The 19432-nt window shown below is 34.4% G+C and overlaps 1 protein-coding gene across 2 annotated transcripts in view; it reads right to left on the bottom strand.

Annotated features, from left to right (window-relative positions):
• The window catches only part of LOC131851318 (dihydropyrimidinase), a 51211-nt gene that overhangs the window by 8796 nt on the left and 22983 nt on the right, over positions 1-19432 (bottom strand). For both annotated transcript variants that reach the window (XM_059201814.1, XM_059201808.1), the window contains exon 3: positions 136-320. In XM_059201814.1, coding sequence (XP_059057797.1) covers positions 136-320 — 185 coding nt within the window. The remainder of the gene's footprint in view (positions 1-135; positions 321-19432) is intronic.

Raw genomic sequence — 19432 nt, 5'->3', positions numbered from 1 at the left:
AAATAGTTTTTTTAATAGACAAACAATTCAGGCTGGTCAATGATCCGATAGCATTTTTTTTAATACTATTGTTGTAAAATACCATTGCATTAGCAAATTATTTTAACAGTCGGAAGAAAACAAAGCATTACTTACTGACAGTAGTGGTACCACCGGCCACAGCAGCCCTGGTGCCCTTGTAGAAGTCATCCACGCTCTTGGCCCCCATCATCTCGAGCTCGAAGTGAGTGTGGGGATCGATACCTCCAGGCATCACCAGTTTTCCCGTGGCATCGATGGTGCGGGTACCACCAGGGATGATGAGGTTCCGACCCACTTGCCTGAAACAAGATTCCCGTTTATTTAAAAAGAGGTAGACTATAAAAGTCGTCTCCTACTGGCTTAAATACTTCATTCATTCATAATTTAAGAGCTTTGCTCTTGTCGGTGGAGCTTCCGCTACCTTCCACCATCTTCATCATCATAATCTATTTAGCTGTTGATTCGACACGACTCCAACTTTTTCTTCTTCTTAAATACTTATCTCACCTAATTCAACCGCCAAAAACCTATTAGCTGTGTTTTGGTTGTAGGGTGCCGATTAGGCAGTAAATTGGCATTCCTGATTTATAAAAACTAAATTAAAATACAAAAAAATTTGGCGTCAAATTTAAAATTACTTTACAATACAGGTTCAACAAAATGTTGTTTAAACTGTAAATACAAACCACAGGTAAGTGCCATGAAATTCACTAATACCATTCAATTTGAGACAAAATGCAATTTATAATGATTAATGACTTTTTAAAGTTAATAAAACGGCGGAGTCATGGCGTAACGTTCGCTGATAGCTGATCTAATAGACGAAGCAATTTAATTTAATCAATTGTTAACTGTGATTTAACGAATCGCGTTATATTGGGGTTAAGAATTCTGTTAACCCTATTGATATGGTTAAGTGATGCGGGAAGGGGTCAGTAATAGAGTATACACTGATTTTATTGACTCCATAAAACAACAAACAATAATGTTTTTTTTTATGTATAATAATGGTATGGGCTCCCATCTGCGCTGGCGGGGCACCAATGGAGGGGATAGGATGAGTATGAGATCAGGTCAGTTAGCCCGTAGTGACAAATTCACCAGGAATTTGTCATGATGGTTTCTAGGAGAACCGCAGAAATAAAACCGGGGATCTTGTCCGATGGGCTAACTGACCAAACCTTCTGTTTATCTTATCCTCCATTCCATTATGATCCATTAAAAAAAAGATACGCAGACGACGTTTTATAATTTACTTCTGTAAAATTAGTTAGTCCTTCGGAATGGCAATTCACGAGTGGTCCACAGATTTCAAAAGACGATGTTGTCTGTGGTGCTTTTCATTTATATACGCGATGGCTACCAATGAAAAATAGACATAATACCTGTTATTATAGTAGTAGATATATTTACTTTGAAGTCGTTCAAGAGACTTGGTTTAACGGGACCGCAATAATGATATCTTTGATACATTACTGTTTCAACTCCTACGAAGCGTGAAAGAACTCTCGTATACTGCTTTGTGTGTTTTTCTGTGTAATTTATTAGTCGTTTATTGGCCATTCCGTTCGGTAGTGCGAAGTGCCACCCAGTTTGGTACGGGCCGCTATAGTGACGGATGCATCGGCTTGTTACCGCATTAGCAGCTTCCGGCGCGCGCCACGCATTCGAATGTGCGCAATGGAACGCGTCTGTGTTCTCAATTTGAAAATTTGAATTTAGAACTGTTTCCTTGGTAGATTTATTTTTAATGTAGTTAGTTGTATATATCACAGACAAAAATTACTCAGCGTTGTAATTTATGGTGCGTGGCCGTGACACTACGGTGCAAGATCAAATATTAAGAAATTTACTTCCTTTCTTAGTCTTTTCACAGAGTAATTAACACTACAGATTATCAGAGTTGATACAGCTCTTATAAGAGTTGAATATAGGTAATGTTACCACTGTTCATTAAGTTCGGTTTGTTTTGCCATATATTTATAGTATGAAACAAAGGCGCCGCTATCTGTTTCCTTATATCTTTTAAATTACGCAACGGCTTTTAATGCAGTTTTCAGCAATAGATAGATTGACTCAAGACGAAGGAAAGAATATATATGTATAATACGTGCTAAAGGGACTCCTTTTAATAATATATTTTAAGGTTTTTAATTTTAGGTAATCTTTAGACCACATACGTGCTTATTATCGTACATATATAACAAGCCGAGGAATTAAAATATCTGTAATGTATGTATATCTATGCGAAGCTGTGGAACGGATCACTTGTGTATTATAAATGTCAAAACGTATACGTATGTACTTTTACTCATATAATTTTCAAAAGATAACAAATCTTTTGAAAATTATATGAGTAAAAGTACGATACATTTTGCTGTATAGTCTTGAGATGGTAATAGCACAAATAACATAATATTACATAGTAATAGGAAACTCATGAAGGATGGATTATATGGGGAGTACAAAAACATGGGCTATCTCTTAGCACATGATATAATCTTTAAGTGGTGAAATAGGGGATGAAAGTTTGTGCACATAACAATAAACGTAAAACTATATTTTATTTAAGAATAATTTATGACAATTTTAATATAATTTTTATTTGTATGACACAAATAAAAATTATATTAAAATGACTTAACACTAATATATAATAAATTTTAAATCGTATAAAGTAATAATAATGCAACATGTCATTATTGACAGACGTATCATATAAAATTTTGTCTTCTCATAATTTGGAATTAGGCTGATCATATAATATAAATGTTTCGTTTCATTTAATATGCCGTATAAAAAATGATCTCCTTTCAAAATAGCAATCATTGATTAATGGAGATTCATAAAAAAATTGTAGATAACCAACAATTAATTTAACAAAATAACCTACCTGCTTAATAGAATTCAAAGAAAAAACCTTTACCGATTCGCGCCGAATTGAATTTTGGTTCTAAAAAGTGCGTTCCACTTCACGCAGGTAGAAACTACTATATTCTCACACTGTTCACGTATACAATACAGCGAACATTGAATATAAATCAGCAATGTTTTTCATATATAAGTTGTAACTCGCGACTTCGGATAGGTGCTACAGACAGTTCCCTTTGTCGGAGCTGCTTTGAAGCCAAAGAAATAGCTGCTCACGTAATCCTGGAGTGCGTAGCAGTGGCCACACAACGAACAAATCCTCGGAACGGCGAGGTCATTCTGTGAAGCCTGTGAAGACACCCAGAAGATTTCTGCACTCTTGGCTGGCTACTCTAGTAGCCTCAGCTCTACAACTGATTGCGGAAAATGGAGTCTATCTTACATTTACTAGATTTTATATTCTTGGATATTATCTTTTTGTAAAGTCATATTTCTTTTATTACACCGAACTAAGCATAGCTTGTATTACAGGTACTAAACAAATAATAGAAAATACATGCTTAATATACATGAAAACAGCCAGACCTATACATACAATCATACTTACGAATATAAAAGTTGGAGTCGCGCGAGCAATCGAAACCGCGACAGTGGAATCAAAAGCGGTGTAATTACCCGCTAGACCACCGAGGTCGTCAATATAGGCGATGGTTACCACTTACCATCAAGTCGTCAGCTTGGTTGGTAGCCGATATACAAAAAAACGAACAAAAAAAATCCAATCACTCTTATAAGTAAAGATAAATAAAAATCTAATTTTACTGTATAATATATACTGCGTAAAGATTTGGGTTGGAAACATATTTACATGTTCAAGGTTCGTGTCCCGCATTGCGGGCGACTGTTACGTCTTTGGGGACGTTACATAATTTTTATAACCTTCTTTATATTATATACTTCAAGGTCAGTACGTTTGTTTGTCACCCCTTAGCGCCTTCACAGCTCAGCCAATTATCTTGAACAGTTTTCGCTGAAATATTACATACTCAAATTGTCCTTTCCAGTTTTTTTGTTACTCCTGGTTACACTCTATACTGAGGAGATAAAAACCATCGCTTTTAAAAATATCCTTCAATTCGAGCATAATAGATATATATAGGTCGCAGTGCTACAGGTCCAAGCACCTGCCAATAGCCCAAACAACCCAATAAAAAAATATTCTTGGTTTCAGAAGGCGTTCACCTCGCCAAATTGAGCCCGCCATACTTTTTTCGAAATGACTCACAGTATTTTTGTCCCCCGGATAACTTTGTTGTGGATAAAGCAAGAATAAGCCTTTTGAAGAGCATTTTTTTTATTTTTCGCTCATTGGGACGCAGACTTATCACAAGAAGAACGAGCAAGAAACATGCGTGTTAAGGGGAAGGAAATTCCTAATTTACTGATGTGGATGAATGGGGTCATCTCACCTAGAATATACCATCAGTAGTCAGGTTGACCTCCAAGCGGTTCCCCTGAAAACTATCGTTATAAATTCCTGGTGAATTTGCCAACTGACTCTCTCATCCCTCATCAATATTCTGAGGGATTTCCAGCAAACTTCAATTTCGCAATTAGCCAGTAAGTGAAGGAAGAAATTACAATTTGTTACGGTCTACAATCTTCGAATAGAATCAACTTAAAAGCAATCTCTCTCAGCCTCTGAGAAAAATCAATAGTGACACGCAGTGGGAGCTATGAAACTCAGTAACCGACAGACGACAGACTAGATCTATAAACAAAACTAAATCCAATCATAACATAAAATGTAAAGTCGTCTCAGAAAAAGTTTAACAGATTTAACTGCGGTTTTCATAATTATATTGTGGTAAGATTCAATTCAAATTTTATTTTATTCCAATCTGTTTGTAATACAAAACGGTATATAACTATTGTTGTTTCCAATACTATGAATACGAAGTCGCGAGCTTTACGCTTTAGCTTTACTAGTTCTTCGATAATTATATTAAAAAATCATTTATACATAAGACATTTTAGCGGTTTATGAACGTAAATTTTTTTGTACTGTCTAACAAAATATAACATTGTTATAAAAATATTGGCAAGGATAAGCCATTATCTCTTCCAACTAACATAACGCTGTGACAGAGGAGGTAATTACTGAACAATGGCAGTGCATGTTTGTTCTAAATACAAATAGAATAATACAAATCGTACACATAATACAATTGTACAAAAAAATAAACAATAATTTAATAAAAAGAAATGTTTAATTCAGTATTGTACTAACTGTGCAATATATAATGTAAAAATGTTAATAATTCCACATATTATATAAATAAATAGTATACTAAATATATTAATATGATTGGCTTTTGAAACAGCTTCGTGTATTGATGGGAATCAAATAAGAATTAAATATTTTTTTCGAAATGCTGATGGAAGGACTGTAGTGGCTATGAAGGACGGAGTTATGTATGTCAGAAAACATCTAGACACCATAATAATATATTGTGCACAGCAATCTCACGCATCTCCGCATGCAGCGCGCGCGCGATAACAACGGATTGCGTTTGTTATGTTTACAAACAAACATTGTAACTGTTGTGTAACTGATGCGTGAGATGTACAGTCAAGCACGTGCAAAGTACAGTTAGGTGCATTGATTTATTTGCAATAACATGGAGAGTTGGTTGTCTAATGAATTTAAATGTTGTACTATGTGTTGGGATCCGCTGTAGGACATTTCAAAGTACTGAAATGTCAGTCATGTTAAGAATTGAAGGCAGTTCTTCTGTCGGGAAGCTCCCTATTACTGTTGTACTCTCTACAGGGGCCTAAATGACTGGGTATCTGCTGTTAATGCTACAAATCGTGTTGCTGGCAGCTTATTTTGATATTTTTTAATTTATTTTAAAATTATGTGTTTTTTTCGTGTGAATTTTTATTTCGTCCATGTTAACGTAAAAGGTTGGCAACCCTGATATCAATCCAGTGTAACTAGTGTACTAATATTATTTGAATGATGTTTCCATCGTCAGAGAGTTTAGTGAGAAATATATAAATTGATACACAGTTGGTGTTAGTGTAGTGTTTGTTTTAATCTATTTGCTATCGCGAATTTATAAGTCAATATATTGATATAGCAACCAACTGCTATCCGTTAATCTGTTTGTCATTCCGAGTCGTTTACAAAATCATCACATCTTTCAATTAAGACCGGCAGTAGGCAATTGATGTCAAATACTGCAATGTTTACAAATATTGCAAAGCTTACAAAATAACCGGCATAATGACGCAAGCGTTGACCAAACAATGAAATCTGAGTACCGTTTTTAGGGTTCCGAACTAAAAAGTCGAAAAGGTAAACCTTTATTGTCCATCTAGTTAGCACTTAAAAAACTATTCTAAATTTAAAATGAGATAGCAATCAAAAATTTTACAATTTTCTAAAATATAGAATTAATTTTTAATATTCCTGACATGTTATGCATTTTACCGGTACGTTAGGGGGGTATTACATTATCAAATATTAAATCGTAACTGTGTCAATTTGTAAACTAATTAAGCAATTACACCATTTTCTATATTGTCATGTAAACGTTTCCAAATCTTTTTTATTTATAACCTCTGCAACTGCTTCTAAGTGTTTGAGCTCATGACTGCAAAAAAATAAATTAAAATTAAAAAAAAATTATTACATAAACATCCTACGTCATGGAATCTTCCCTTATCTCGAATTCTAAATATAAATATAAATAAATAGATATTTTTTTATTGTCCAATTACAGAAACATGCAAATGCAAGTACAGAAAAATAAATATACAAATAGAAGAAATGAGAGCAGCTGTATGTGCCGCAAGCCTGAATAACCAATTCAGCATAAACCTGCAGAGCAAAAAAAAAAACAGCAAAAATGTTTCTTATACCAAATAGGCATTGGGTTAGTTTGTTCGAAATCAAGGAATTGCAAATAACATTTATCTCTTTTTTTCTATAATAACAAAGTCCTAATACTGACAAAAATAAATTCTCTTATATGTAAAATACAGTAAATAATATATTACGGAACCTTTTCAATTCTAGTGCAATTCGCCCTTATCTCATTTTATTTGTTACTGGGAATGACATCGGGTTTGTCGTTTGCATTAGTAATTATAAATATGGTGGTATATACAGATGGTCCCGAGTTGGAATTTGGAATATGTGGGGTACCATCTGTAAAATTAATAAATGACATGCTAGGCCTTGGTGATATTTTCGCACACCACTTGATTGCCGATGGTTATGGATTAGGTTCTCGACCTACACAATATTTTTTTATGGCATAAGGGATAAACGTGCTTGTGTCTTACTTAATTACAAGCTCTTACTTAGTTTGGGACTAGATGGCGCTGTGTGTATTATTCCGATATACAAATAAAGCCAAATAAATCAAGATAAAAAGCCCGTACCTTAAAACGACGACTAGCCACCCTTTTTATATAACTACCCCTCAGTATGGTAATAAGCTGCATTACATAGATTGCACTGGATAGCTTACTATAGAACTCTAAAGAAAACGGTTACCCCTTGCCCCTTAGTTACACATGTGGATTACAGTGTCACTTAAGAATTTTATTCAATGGGATTTTATGAACCGATCTATCTTGTGGTGCATTGTGAGAATAATCACCCCCATGAAAGAATACACCCGAGAATCGTTTAATAAAATTACAAATGACCTTTCTAATATACGAAAATCAAATAAAATCTGTACATCTTTTAAAATATATAAAAAAAATATTTACAAAAAGATATGCACTTGACATTTTCATATTTCTTAAGCCTACCTCTGATTCTGGGATTATTTCAGTTCTTTTTATTTTTTCTTTGAACTTTAGTGACTTTTGTACAACATAAAACCACCTGCAAAGTCAGTCCCATCCTAATTTTAAAGTAATAACTACAGCACTTCACAAGTTAGCAGCCTTAGCCGCCCTGTCTGAGCAAATTGACATAGCCGCCTAGTATGAGCAAATTCCCTTAGCCGCCCTGTCTGAGCAAATTCCCTTAGCCGCCCTGTCTGAGCAAATTGACATAGCCGCCTAGTATGAGCAAATTCCCTTAGCCGCCCTGTCTGAGCAAATTGACATAGCAGCCCTGTCTGAGCAAATTGACATAGCCGCCTAGTATGAGCAAATTCCCTTAGCCGCCCTGTCTGAGCAAATTGACATAGCCGCCTAGTATGAGCAAATTCCCTTAGCCGCCCTGTCTGAGCAAATTGACATAGCCGCCTAGTATGAGCAAATTCCCTTAGCCGCCCTGTCTGAGCAAATTGAGCCGCCTAGTATGAGCAAATTCCCTTAGCCGCCCTGTCTGAGCAAATTCCCTTAGCCGCCCTGTCTGAGCAAATTGACATAGCCGCCTAGTATGAGCAAATTCCCTTAGCCGCCCTGTCTGAGCAAATTCCCTTAGCCGCCCTGTCTGAGCAAATTGACATAGCCGCCTAGTATGAGCAAATTCCCTTAGCCGCCCTGTCTGAGCAAATTGACATAGCCGCCTAGTCTGAGCAAATTGACTTAGCCGCCCTGTCTGTTTTCTGGTGGTTTGTTATTGTGGTTTCCACCACCGGAGAGTAAAACTGAAAAATATTGTCAACGAGTAAACTATTAGGCCACAACTTTCTCAAATATTAACAGATCATATACAATGTTGACAAACAGAGTACAAGGACAACATTAATTTCGAGGACAGGTTAAAAATAACAATCAAACACCACATGACAGGTCATGACAAGGCGGGTCGCGCCCATTGTAATCTAACCTAATTATGGTTAGAACTAGTTTCACAAAATTATATAAAACACCCTAACGACACGCTACTGAACTAAATTGGACATATCTATTTATTATTCTAACGTGTTATGAACTCATAGGGTTATAATTAGATATCGCAATTTATATGTATGTATTTTGTAGGCTTTATATGAAGTTATATGCTGGCCTTTATATAATAATATATTAAAATAATAAACTAAATAATAATAGTTCTATTCACACAGCGCCATCTATGTCTAAATTAAGCTAGCTAAAGCTTGTGTTATGGGTACTATATAACTGATACAAAAACAATTTTTTTTTTCTAAATACATCCATATTATACATAGTCAACATCCAGACCAATACAAACAATCATATTCACGAATACAAATGTTTGTACCATACGAGGAATCTAACCCACAACCATTAGACCGCTAAGCGGTGTGCTAAACCGCTAGACCACCGAGGCTGTCTTAGGTAAAGATATTTTGATTTCATTTGTATTGGTCTGCTATAGCAATAATAGCAATCATACTTATGAGTACAAACGTTTGTCTACTGCGAGAATCGAATCAGCGACCCTTGGAAGAAAGAGGGTATGCTAAATTGCTCACCGAGATCACCTAGGCCGTTAAATCATTCGTTCAGTCGTGAAAAGATGACAAATGGACAGACATAATTTCTGTATATATAATAGTTGTTTGCATGTAAGTATTTGGCAGAGAAATGTGCAATGTGTTTTTCTCATTTTCATTGTTACATAGAAAAGACGGACATATAACACTTGTGTAACAATAAAAATACGAAAACTTAATTACAGTTGTAAATAATGTTGAACAGAAAGAGAAAATGTCGGGTTTGCATGTTGTAATAAACCTTTCTCAACCATAAAAAAACCTTTCTTTTTTAACTCGTAACTATTTTCTGACGATTCCATTATGCGTATTTTTTAACAACCAAGGAGGTTGAGAATATCGCTATGTAACAAATCAAATTCTAATTCTTATAATCGATCGCTGAGAGTATACCAATTAGTTCATATTATGCATTCAGCACGAAAGGCCTACTAAATTCAAGGGTTTATACGAAAGAATATGATTTGTGTTAAGCGAGCTTTTGAACCCCCAATGCGTACTAAAATATGTTTCTTTTAGGTTTCTTATTATATTATTAGTAGTGGTAAATTAAGGTAATGTGCTTGTTACTCTATTTGTCTACTAGAAGAACGGAGAGGAGGGATTATTAGTAATGGGGATTAGTGGTGCCGTTGACACCATTGTACCTCTCAGGCCGATCTCTGTGAGGTCCTTCTGGGAAACATACCTATTGTTACATTAAAACCTTTGGGAAATGTATTTTAATTCTTTATAATTAAAGTCTATTTTCCATTCACTAATATTCTTAGTTTCCTTCTCTGTCACTATACTGAGAATGTCTTCTGTTACATCACCCCATACTGTACATTCACAAAAGTACAATATTTGAACTAAAATAATCGAATACGTAACATCACTCAACGTAAATACGATGTTAAAATAGAATTTTCTTCAATAAATAATTACGACAATGACTATGCGTATTACTACAAGTTCGGAACTTCGAACCGATCAAATATTTGGGAGTACAATTTTCGAATAAATTTCGAACGATAAACATTCTGTTGCCGTTGACAAAACAATTTGTCGATATAGAGTCAATAACACGATAATGTCGAATAGGTGCGAGATGTGACACAAATAAATTTATTTTCATTCACAAGAATGGCGGGGTGTTGGGTCAGCACGTTGTGTTATGGTTGAGTACAATAATCGATGCTTGCTTATTGAAACTGGTTTGTTTGGTTCGGGTTACGGTTGGTGATTAAATAATTTCTTTTTTAAATAAATTTAAGAGGATAATTATGCTGAACCACTACCTATTACATTGTCTCTAATTAGTTATACATAAATCTGTGTTTCTCTTAATTATTTTTGGCTCAATCTACCTAAGGTACAATAAAACTAAATATAAATATTTTCTTCATGGAGCTCTATGTACACTTATGATAAGTCTTAAAGAAACAACAAAATATAATGTAATTGATTAACTAATGACAATAACATTACATAATGACTTATTTAGTCATTACAATACAGTAGTAGGAGGAGCATCATATCAATTCCAATTGAAAAAATAGGTTGGTTTGCAAACACAGTGTTCCGGAGAATGCACACGCACGTACCCGACTGCCGTAACTATTTTATATACAAAAGCATTACATACGCAAGCTTTATTGTCTTTCATTTTGTTCAAGTCAGTTGCCACTAACTGTCTGCGGGCATCGAACTTGTATTTACTTAAAGGAAATTCTACAAAACCTTGTTACTTCATTAAAGATTATGTTCGATTGTAATTGCGAAAGTTTGGATTCCGAAGTTGATAGTAACATTCGAATTATAAAATTATCGTGCACGAAACAGTAACATCGAGAATAGTCCCCGAGAACTGCGATAAACATTGGTGGTCACGCAATACGGTCACGACATTAGGCGATTTGCCTTTCTTGCCAATAAAGGGTATGACATGAAGTGTAGCATTGAGGCAATAATTCGAGAGTCAATTTTTTGTTATTGTACATAAACGTTTTTATTTGGCCGTTAACTCTATGGCCTTGGTGGGGGTCAATTAGATATTTATAGATACATGAACTACTAGGAACTTTTGTAGGAAAGGTAATTTTCAACCGATTCAAAATGGAGATTGTCAGTTCTTTTTATTCTCTATTTACATATTGTTAATGTGATAAGCATGCGGTCCGCCTGATCAATATATTTATATTACTTAAATAAACAAAATTTTAAATGATAAAATATCGTGCCCCTCATCTCATACAATTTTCCACGTGGTCCCCGTGGAAACCATCGTGATAAATTCATGGTGAATTTACTACGATGGGTTACCTGGTCTGCCTTCATGCCCATTTTATCACCCTTCACTGGTGCCCCGTCAGCATAAACCTTTAGCGCAGGCGGGTGCAGCTTTCCATTATTATCCATAAGAAAAAAAAAAATTCCACAATCACTCCAAATATTATGAATATTATTCATTATACATTAAGAGAACAGTCTTCGGTCACACATCTTTTGGTACCATAAGTGAACTGTTTTAGCATCTAAACCTATTAAGCTTTTGAAAACCGGCGGCTCCTTGAGCTGGACGCCAGACGCGACAAGCTGAAAGCCCGACCACCTGCGGCTATCAGCTATAATTATATGAGCGGTGTGCTCTCATGCCCGCAATGTGCGAGGTATTTTACACACAAAATAGGCTACATAAGTCACATGCGAGCACATCAACGACAAAATCGGAATTGAAGATAGTCGCCGTGGCCGAAATCGGCCTGGATTACATCATCATCGTCATCATCAAAGACCTATTTTCTTGTGAAGAAATTAATGGATAAAAATACTTTACTATCGCAATATATAGGTACATACATATATGTGTTATATGTAATTAACACCTGGTAGCGGGAAATGCAGATAACTTAATAGCAACCTGTACTTAGTTCATGTTTGCAAACTTACAATTTAGATAAGCCAATAAAGTTGTGTTTACATGAGTTTCCCATTTGCTAGCGACAACAGCCGGCCCGTGACAACTAAATTGCAAACTGCAGTTAGACGTAACGCAATAGCACACATGCGATTGGTGTTATTAGCTATTTATTTAAGCATTTCACGAATTTGAACTTGAGACGTTTTTGCTTTCAAGACTAAGTTAATATTTTAGTAACTATAGTATATGATTGTTATACGACCTTCGTGACATACACTGTATACCCGTGTGAAGTCCATACGGATCGTTAATATTAATATAATATTTACACTACTGTTCCGTATTCCGAACCTCCTTAGTCTAAGCAGGTTGTATCACCGGCTCGCTTACTGGAGCAAAGGGCGCTCGGTAATACTGGCCACATATAAAAACATGTGACCACATAAATTTCAAAAAAAGAATAATAAAACAATTGAAAATAAGAACTGGAACTAAAAGGACGCTCCGTATTTTTATCTACATAAAACAAGATAATTAATGATTTATTTAACACAATATAATTGTTTTTGATGAAAATATACACTCTAGAGTGCGTGGCCACTAAACAGTACTACACATCGGGACGTTCCTGAGCAAAGGTGAGTAAGTTTGGTGTTACATTGCTTACTTTGGGGTGTTCGGAGTGTGGAAGACGTTCTTCCAGGTCGAAATCGTATTTCTGCTTCCTTTTCCTTTAATTATTTTCTTTCCAATAAATACAGTCCACTCTCTCTTTTATATATATTAATGTATTCAATTAATTTCACTATAAAATTATAGTATTGTGTAATTTATGTCGCTGCCGAAGCATTTATGGTATTACTAGTTAAGCCCGTGGTTTCACCCGCGTAACATTTATAGCCTATGTGTTATTCTGATGTATAAACTATATTACTGTAAAGTTTAATAAATATTCGTTCAGTAGTTTTTGCGTGAAAGAGTAAAAAACGTCCATATTCATATCCATACTCACAAACTTCCGCGTTTATACTATTAATAAGACTACCGAAAAGTTCTTGCTTCGCACGGGCATCGTACCACACTGTATGTGATGGAAGTGATACGACTATTTAATTTCTATATAACTTTTTTCCTTATGAGTGATAAGGAAAAAAGTTATACAGAAAACAAAATTTTAAATAATAAAATATCGTGCCCCTCATGTCATACAATTTTCCACGTGGTTCCCGTGGAAACCATCGTAATAAATTCATGGTGAATTTACTACGATAGGCTAACTGGTCTGCTTAATGCCCATTTTATCATCCTTCACTGGTACCCCGGCATCGTACCACACTGTATGTGATGGAAGTGATACGACTATTTAATTTCTATATAACTTTTTTCCTTATCACTCTCTTTTCGAAGGTCGTCAGAAAACTATATAATAGAGCGAGATAGAGAGATTAACTCACAAACGTTTATAATATTAGTAAGATAGAGCTATAAAAACGAATACTTTTGCTTAGTAAATTAAAAAGAAAACTCATTAGCATGCTATTAAAACCGTTAGCAGCCCTAGTGGTGGCGGGAATGAAGACGTCACTAATTGGAGCGAGTAGGTGCTTGACCTGCCATTGTGTAACATAGTAGGTGCGACGAGAGAAAACGGCACGCTGTGAATATTTTTTCATATATTCACAAACAATAATACATCCATACTAATATAAATGTATCTCTGTCCATCTGTTTGTCTGAATCTTTGTTACTTCTTCACGAGTGAAAGGAACTTTATCAAATTTAACGTGAAGATAGATTGTATTGTATATATTTGAGGGCCTAGTGGGTTCGATTACTCGCTCAGTTCAAACATTTGTATTCATGAGTATGGTTGTTTGCATCGGTCTGCGTGTTTTTTATGTATATTATACTTACAAAATAAATATATAAATATTTATATCAGATGCCAAGTACCTATAACACAAACTCTGCTTACCATTAGACTAGATTGCGCTGTGTTAATTGTCCAGGGTAATTTATTTATTATCCGAGGATGGACATCGGATATATTTTACTAGGAATAAGCAAATAATAGAATAAAATAAAATAGATATTTCTTTATTTAAATAAATCTACAATTAGGCAAGTATAAAATACTACTAAAAACTATAATACCATGCAGATTTTGCTAAATGAAAGAGGAATCGCCACTACACATCCTATTTGATAGTAGCCCACTCATGCATAAACGTAATATCTCCTTTGAAAAGCATACACTCTATCCTGAGGGGATAAAAACCATCGCTCCTAAGAATATCCTTCAATTTCTATCCCTGACGGGTCTAGGTAGTGAACTTTGAAAAAGGGCGAGCACAATAGATCTATGCAGGTCGCAGTGTCACAGGTCTTAGTGCCTGACAATAACCCAAAATCAGCAATATAAAAAAATACTATAAAACAAAATTTAATAAGTCATACTTGTTTTTTCTATCTCTCATTCGAATATATTTCTCGTCACAAGAAGAATGAGCTACAAACTTTCATGTCACTCTATTAAATAATTGTTGTAACTTTCATTTTGCAAGTTAAAATGTGTGATTACAAACTACCAACCAGCACTAATTCATTAGAGTCAAAATATTAAATACACAATAAACTAGTTAAGTATTAAGCACATTGATTTAAGAATAAAAAGTGTAATGCATCACATTTAAAATAAGTATTCTTGTTGCTAAGTGACAGTCATATGTAACGTGCAACTGTGATCAAAACGATATTAAATTATATTTGCTTCTACATATCGCTGATTAAATGCCAAAGCACCACATGACGCAAATGGTAAATTTTACAGAAGAGCTTATCAAAATTTTCTATAAGTGTTACCTATATCTATGTGTTATCTCTAGAATCATGGGTATTTTTTTTCCATATAACGATTTAGATACAATTTTGAAAAAGAAAATAATGTCAGGTTTTTTGCGTAGTGGCCCTTTGGCATTTAATCAGCGATATAACCACTGAATACCATCATTAACTAAATAAGATTAAATCAGTCGTAATGATTACAGCGAACCAGTTCCAGAAGAAAGAAACAACTAATCATTATATGTGCTTATACTTGATATAGACTTTATTAGTTTTATTTATAACTAGCGGTTGTCCGCGGTTTCGCACGCATGATGTAAATCTGTTAATAGCGGATGATTATGTTATGAAATAGATACATGTTCCAAATATCAGCCTATTTGTGTTGTATGTTTATAGTTGAACAATCGATTTTTTAATTATAGAGTATATGCATAGGGTTGGAATCACCATAATTATATCTGAAGCCAACCAAGGAAAATGTGAAAAATCTTCATATAATTTATATTAAATTTTTCATTCAATTAAATATCTGGCTAAATTTCGTTTACTAGATATTTAACCTTTTTTTAAATAAGACAAACCTTGTGCGTATATCGCGGTATATATGTATGTGTATGCCCCAGCGCGCACTGATTTTGACCAGACTTTTTGTAACCAATAGTCAGAAAATCACTTTATTCATAACGTAAATTAAACTGAGATGAATGTGGAATTAAACTGTTGTATTATAATAATATTAATAATCTCAGTACAATAACACAGCGTCATCTAGACCCAAGTTAAGCCAGATAAAACTTGTGTTCTGGATACTAGATAACAACAAACACATAGTTATATTTTTTTCCTTAATACATATATGCATTGAAAACACCCAGACTGATACAAACAATCATACTCACGAATACAAATGTTTGTGCCGTGCGAGGAATCGAACCCGCGACCATCGGAAGTAAGGCAGTTTGCTAAACCGCTAGACCATCGAGGTCGTCGTGTAATAAATCAATACAATTCATATATTCAAGTTAAAGACTTGCAAATCATGTCACCCATGGAAGTGCTTCAAAGCGCATCTTGTGATCTATCTCCAACAAGGGTCTACAGTGGGCTATTGACTATAATGTGTAGATGTTTGGTCAACAGTTGACGCAATAAAATTTTATAGTTAAGTGGAAACATTGTTATGACCCGGTTCGTTAGTTCAGTTAACCGAACATGTGGGCGATGTTTTATAATTAGAAACCGCTAACAGCTAATATTAGGTTATTTAAATCCACTTTTGAGAACAACTACTGGTAAGAAAGTAAAGAGTTAAAAATTAAATAAATAAATAACCCTGGACAAATAACACAGCGCCATCTAGTACCACGGTAAGCAGAGCTTGTGTTATGGGTACGGGATAATAAATACTTCGATATATATATTTTGTAAATACATAATATATATATATTTTTTGTGTTATAGTAAAGACATACATAATACCTGTACACACAGAGAACACCCAGACCAATACAAACAATCATACACATGAAATACAAATGTTTGTGCCGTGCGAAGAATCGATCCCGCGACCATCGGAAGGACCGTCTGCTAAACCGCTAGACTACCAAGGCAGTCAATTGCTATTTTTTATTATTATTATTATGAATGGGTTTGCGGTTAGTCTTACCTCATCTGGTGGGAAATGATATTGAGACCTAGGATGTACCGCGTTTACCTAGAAGAAGTCTATTCACTACAGACTTGAAGAGTCGAGGCTCTATTTCTTCAGGAACACAAAAGCTGGAAGTATGTTTCACTCTTTAGCAATGCGCTTTAGATATGACGACTAACATCGTCGATCGTAAATGAATACGAAACTACCACAGAATGTAGGGTTTATTAGTAATGTGGACTAATAACCATTGCTAGCAATGTCCCAAGGCAGGTTCATCAGTTGTCTAATACCCATGACACAAGCTCTACTTAGCTTGGGACTAGATTGTGTTGTGTGAGCTGTCCTAAGATATTATTATTTCTTGAATAATGGTATATTGATCTCTCCCCAGTCATATAAAACTATATGTGCATCCTTATACAACATATTAAGTTCAAGTTTCAATAAATGTGTTCAGACTTATAATTGTGACAAACTAACAAATAGATATACAGTTACACTTACGTATTTATTATATTAGTATGGATAGTATTTTGGTGGTTGGTTAAACCGTATGAGTCATTGCTATTTTCCCCATGATTACTTCATAGCAAGTGTTCACCCCATGTCTGGTATCCAGCAGACATGGGGTGAATTCTACAGAATGACGTCACGATGGAATTGAATAAATTTCAAATGGTAACGTGAAGTATCTACGTCTGTATATGTATGACAACGACCTGGGTGGTATAGTGGTTTAGCACATACTTTACTACACATTTAGCACATAGCGCATTGTTTCCAATGGTCGCAGGTTGAATTCCTCGCACGGTGCATACATTTGTATTCATGAGTATGATTGTTTGTATTGGTTCGGGTGTTTCATATATATGTTACTAGCTATGCCCGAGTTTTACCCGTGTGAAATTTATAGCTTATATGTTATTCTGATATATAAGCTATATTCCTGTAAATTTTCTTTAAAATCTGTTCATTAGTTTGAAATGAAACAGTAATAAATATCCACCCATACTCACAAACTTTCGCCTTCATAATATTTATAAGATGTATGCATTTATAAAAAAATATATAAGCATTTATATCAGTTGTCTAATACCCATAACACAAGCTCTGCTTAGCTTGGGACTAGATGGCGTTGTATATATTGTATTTATACAGCGCCATCTAGTCCCAAGCTAAGCAGAGCTTGTGTTATATAACTGCTTTCTGCAAGTAAATAATGGTTATTTCATTTCATTAAAAAAATGTTTCAAGTGTACCTACTCGTATGTACAGAAGTATGTTCAGTTCTATGGCACAGACAGAAAGGTATAATTTTTTTTAACTTGTTTAATACAGAACGCTAAAATAAGATATTTACTGTCGTGCTATATATAAAATATTTACCTTCCCTCTTATAATACAATCTTATGAAAGCTGTCGACTGAATGGCATCAACTAATAAACTTCTTCAATAAACCTTGAAGACCTGAACTCGGTTTCCTCGTTAACTCTAGACGTATTTATTGCTTTTCTACTGAATTTAAATGAGATATATAAATAATGTGCAGTATTGTTATTTTTTATACTGTTATAGTCTCGGTACTCTAGCGGATTAATACAAGGCCGCACTGTGGGTTGTAGATTCAATTCTCGCACGATCCAAACAGTTGTAATAATAAGTACGATTGTATTTGTCTGGGTATTTTGTATGTACTTTGTTATATATTTACAAAAAAAAGGGTTTAAGTATTTCTATCAGTTGTTTAATATAAGTTTTAATTAACTCCCTAATTACTGGCTAAGCTTATTTAGAACTCTTGATAATCAGCAGACTATAGACTCGATATTACATATATGTATATGTATATATATTTAACAATAACTAAAATATATATACGTTTATATTATTAACCGGGTCTAACACGCATAATTTCACATGTATAACGCCGTCGCGTCGCCACGAACTGACGAACCTTACGAGAGGTAAATACCTTTATTTACCAAAAAAATATTGTTAAGCCCCAAGTTAACAATACAAAAAAGGTCTTGATTATCTGATATCGACTGAATAACTAAATAAACCCAGGAGGAAATCTTTAATAATATTGTTACCATTTTCAATTTATATGATCTGCAACAGACATTAGATAAAGCAAACCTGATAAAACTCTCGCCATTTATCGACGTAAAGCAAAGATAACAAAATGTTCCAGTGCAATACAGCTTTTGTTGGCGATTTCACGTTTTCCCCAACTTTCCAACTATGTGAAAAGAGAAATGAAACTGCTAACACTCAATAAGATATTAAACTTAATGTTTAGTTCTGTGAAATTATTTTATTCGCTCACTCCGTTGTGCTGTTTAGTCGGATTTTAGATGCAAAATCGTATAAATTTTCATTTTTTTGTACTCCGATTATTTTGTTTCCAATAGATGAATTAGGCGTCTTTCTTGTTTTCAACTATTACTACCTACCTGTCCTATGTAATTTAAAATAAAAAAAATATGAATTTCATTATTTTTGTTTGCACCTACCTCATAACTTGATTATAAGTGTTTCCGTCAGGGGAGTAGATATAAATTGATACAAAATGACTTTGATGTCTGCCAAATTAAAAATTTACAACGATTTTTAAAATCTAAATCAGATTAGTAAACCAATAGACCTCGACGGCGTCGAGTAACATTAAATCAAGTATTCATTACATTTATACAAGT

The sequence above is a fragment of the Achroia grisella genome, unplaced genomic scaffold, assembly GCF_030625045.1.
Source record: "Achroia grisella isolate CSIRO2021 unplaced genomic scaffold, CSIRO_AGI_Agris_v1 utg1174, whole genome shotgun sequence".
NCBI lineage: Eukaryota > Metazoa > Arthropoda > Insecta > Lepidoptera > Pyralidae > Achroia > Achroia grisella.
This window is presented reverse-complemented; position numbering and strand designations above follow the sequence as displayed.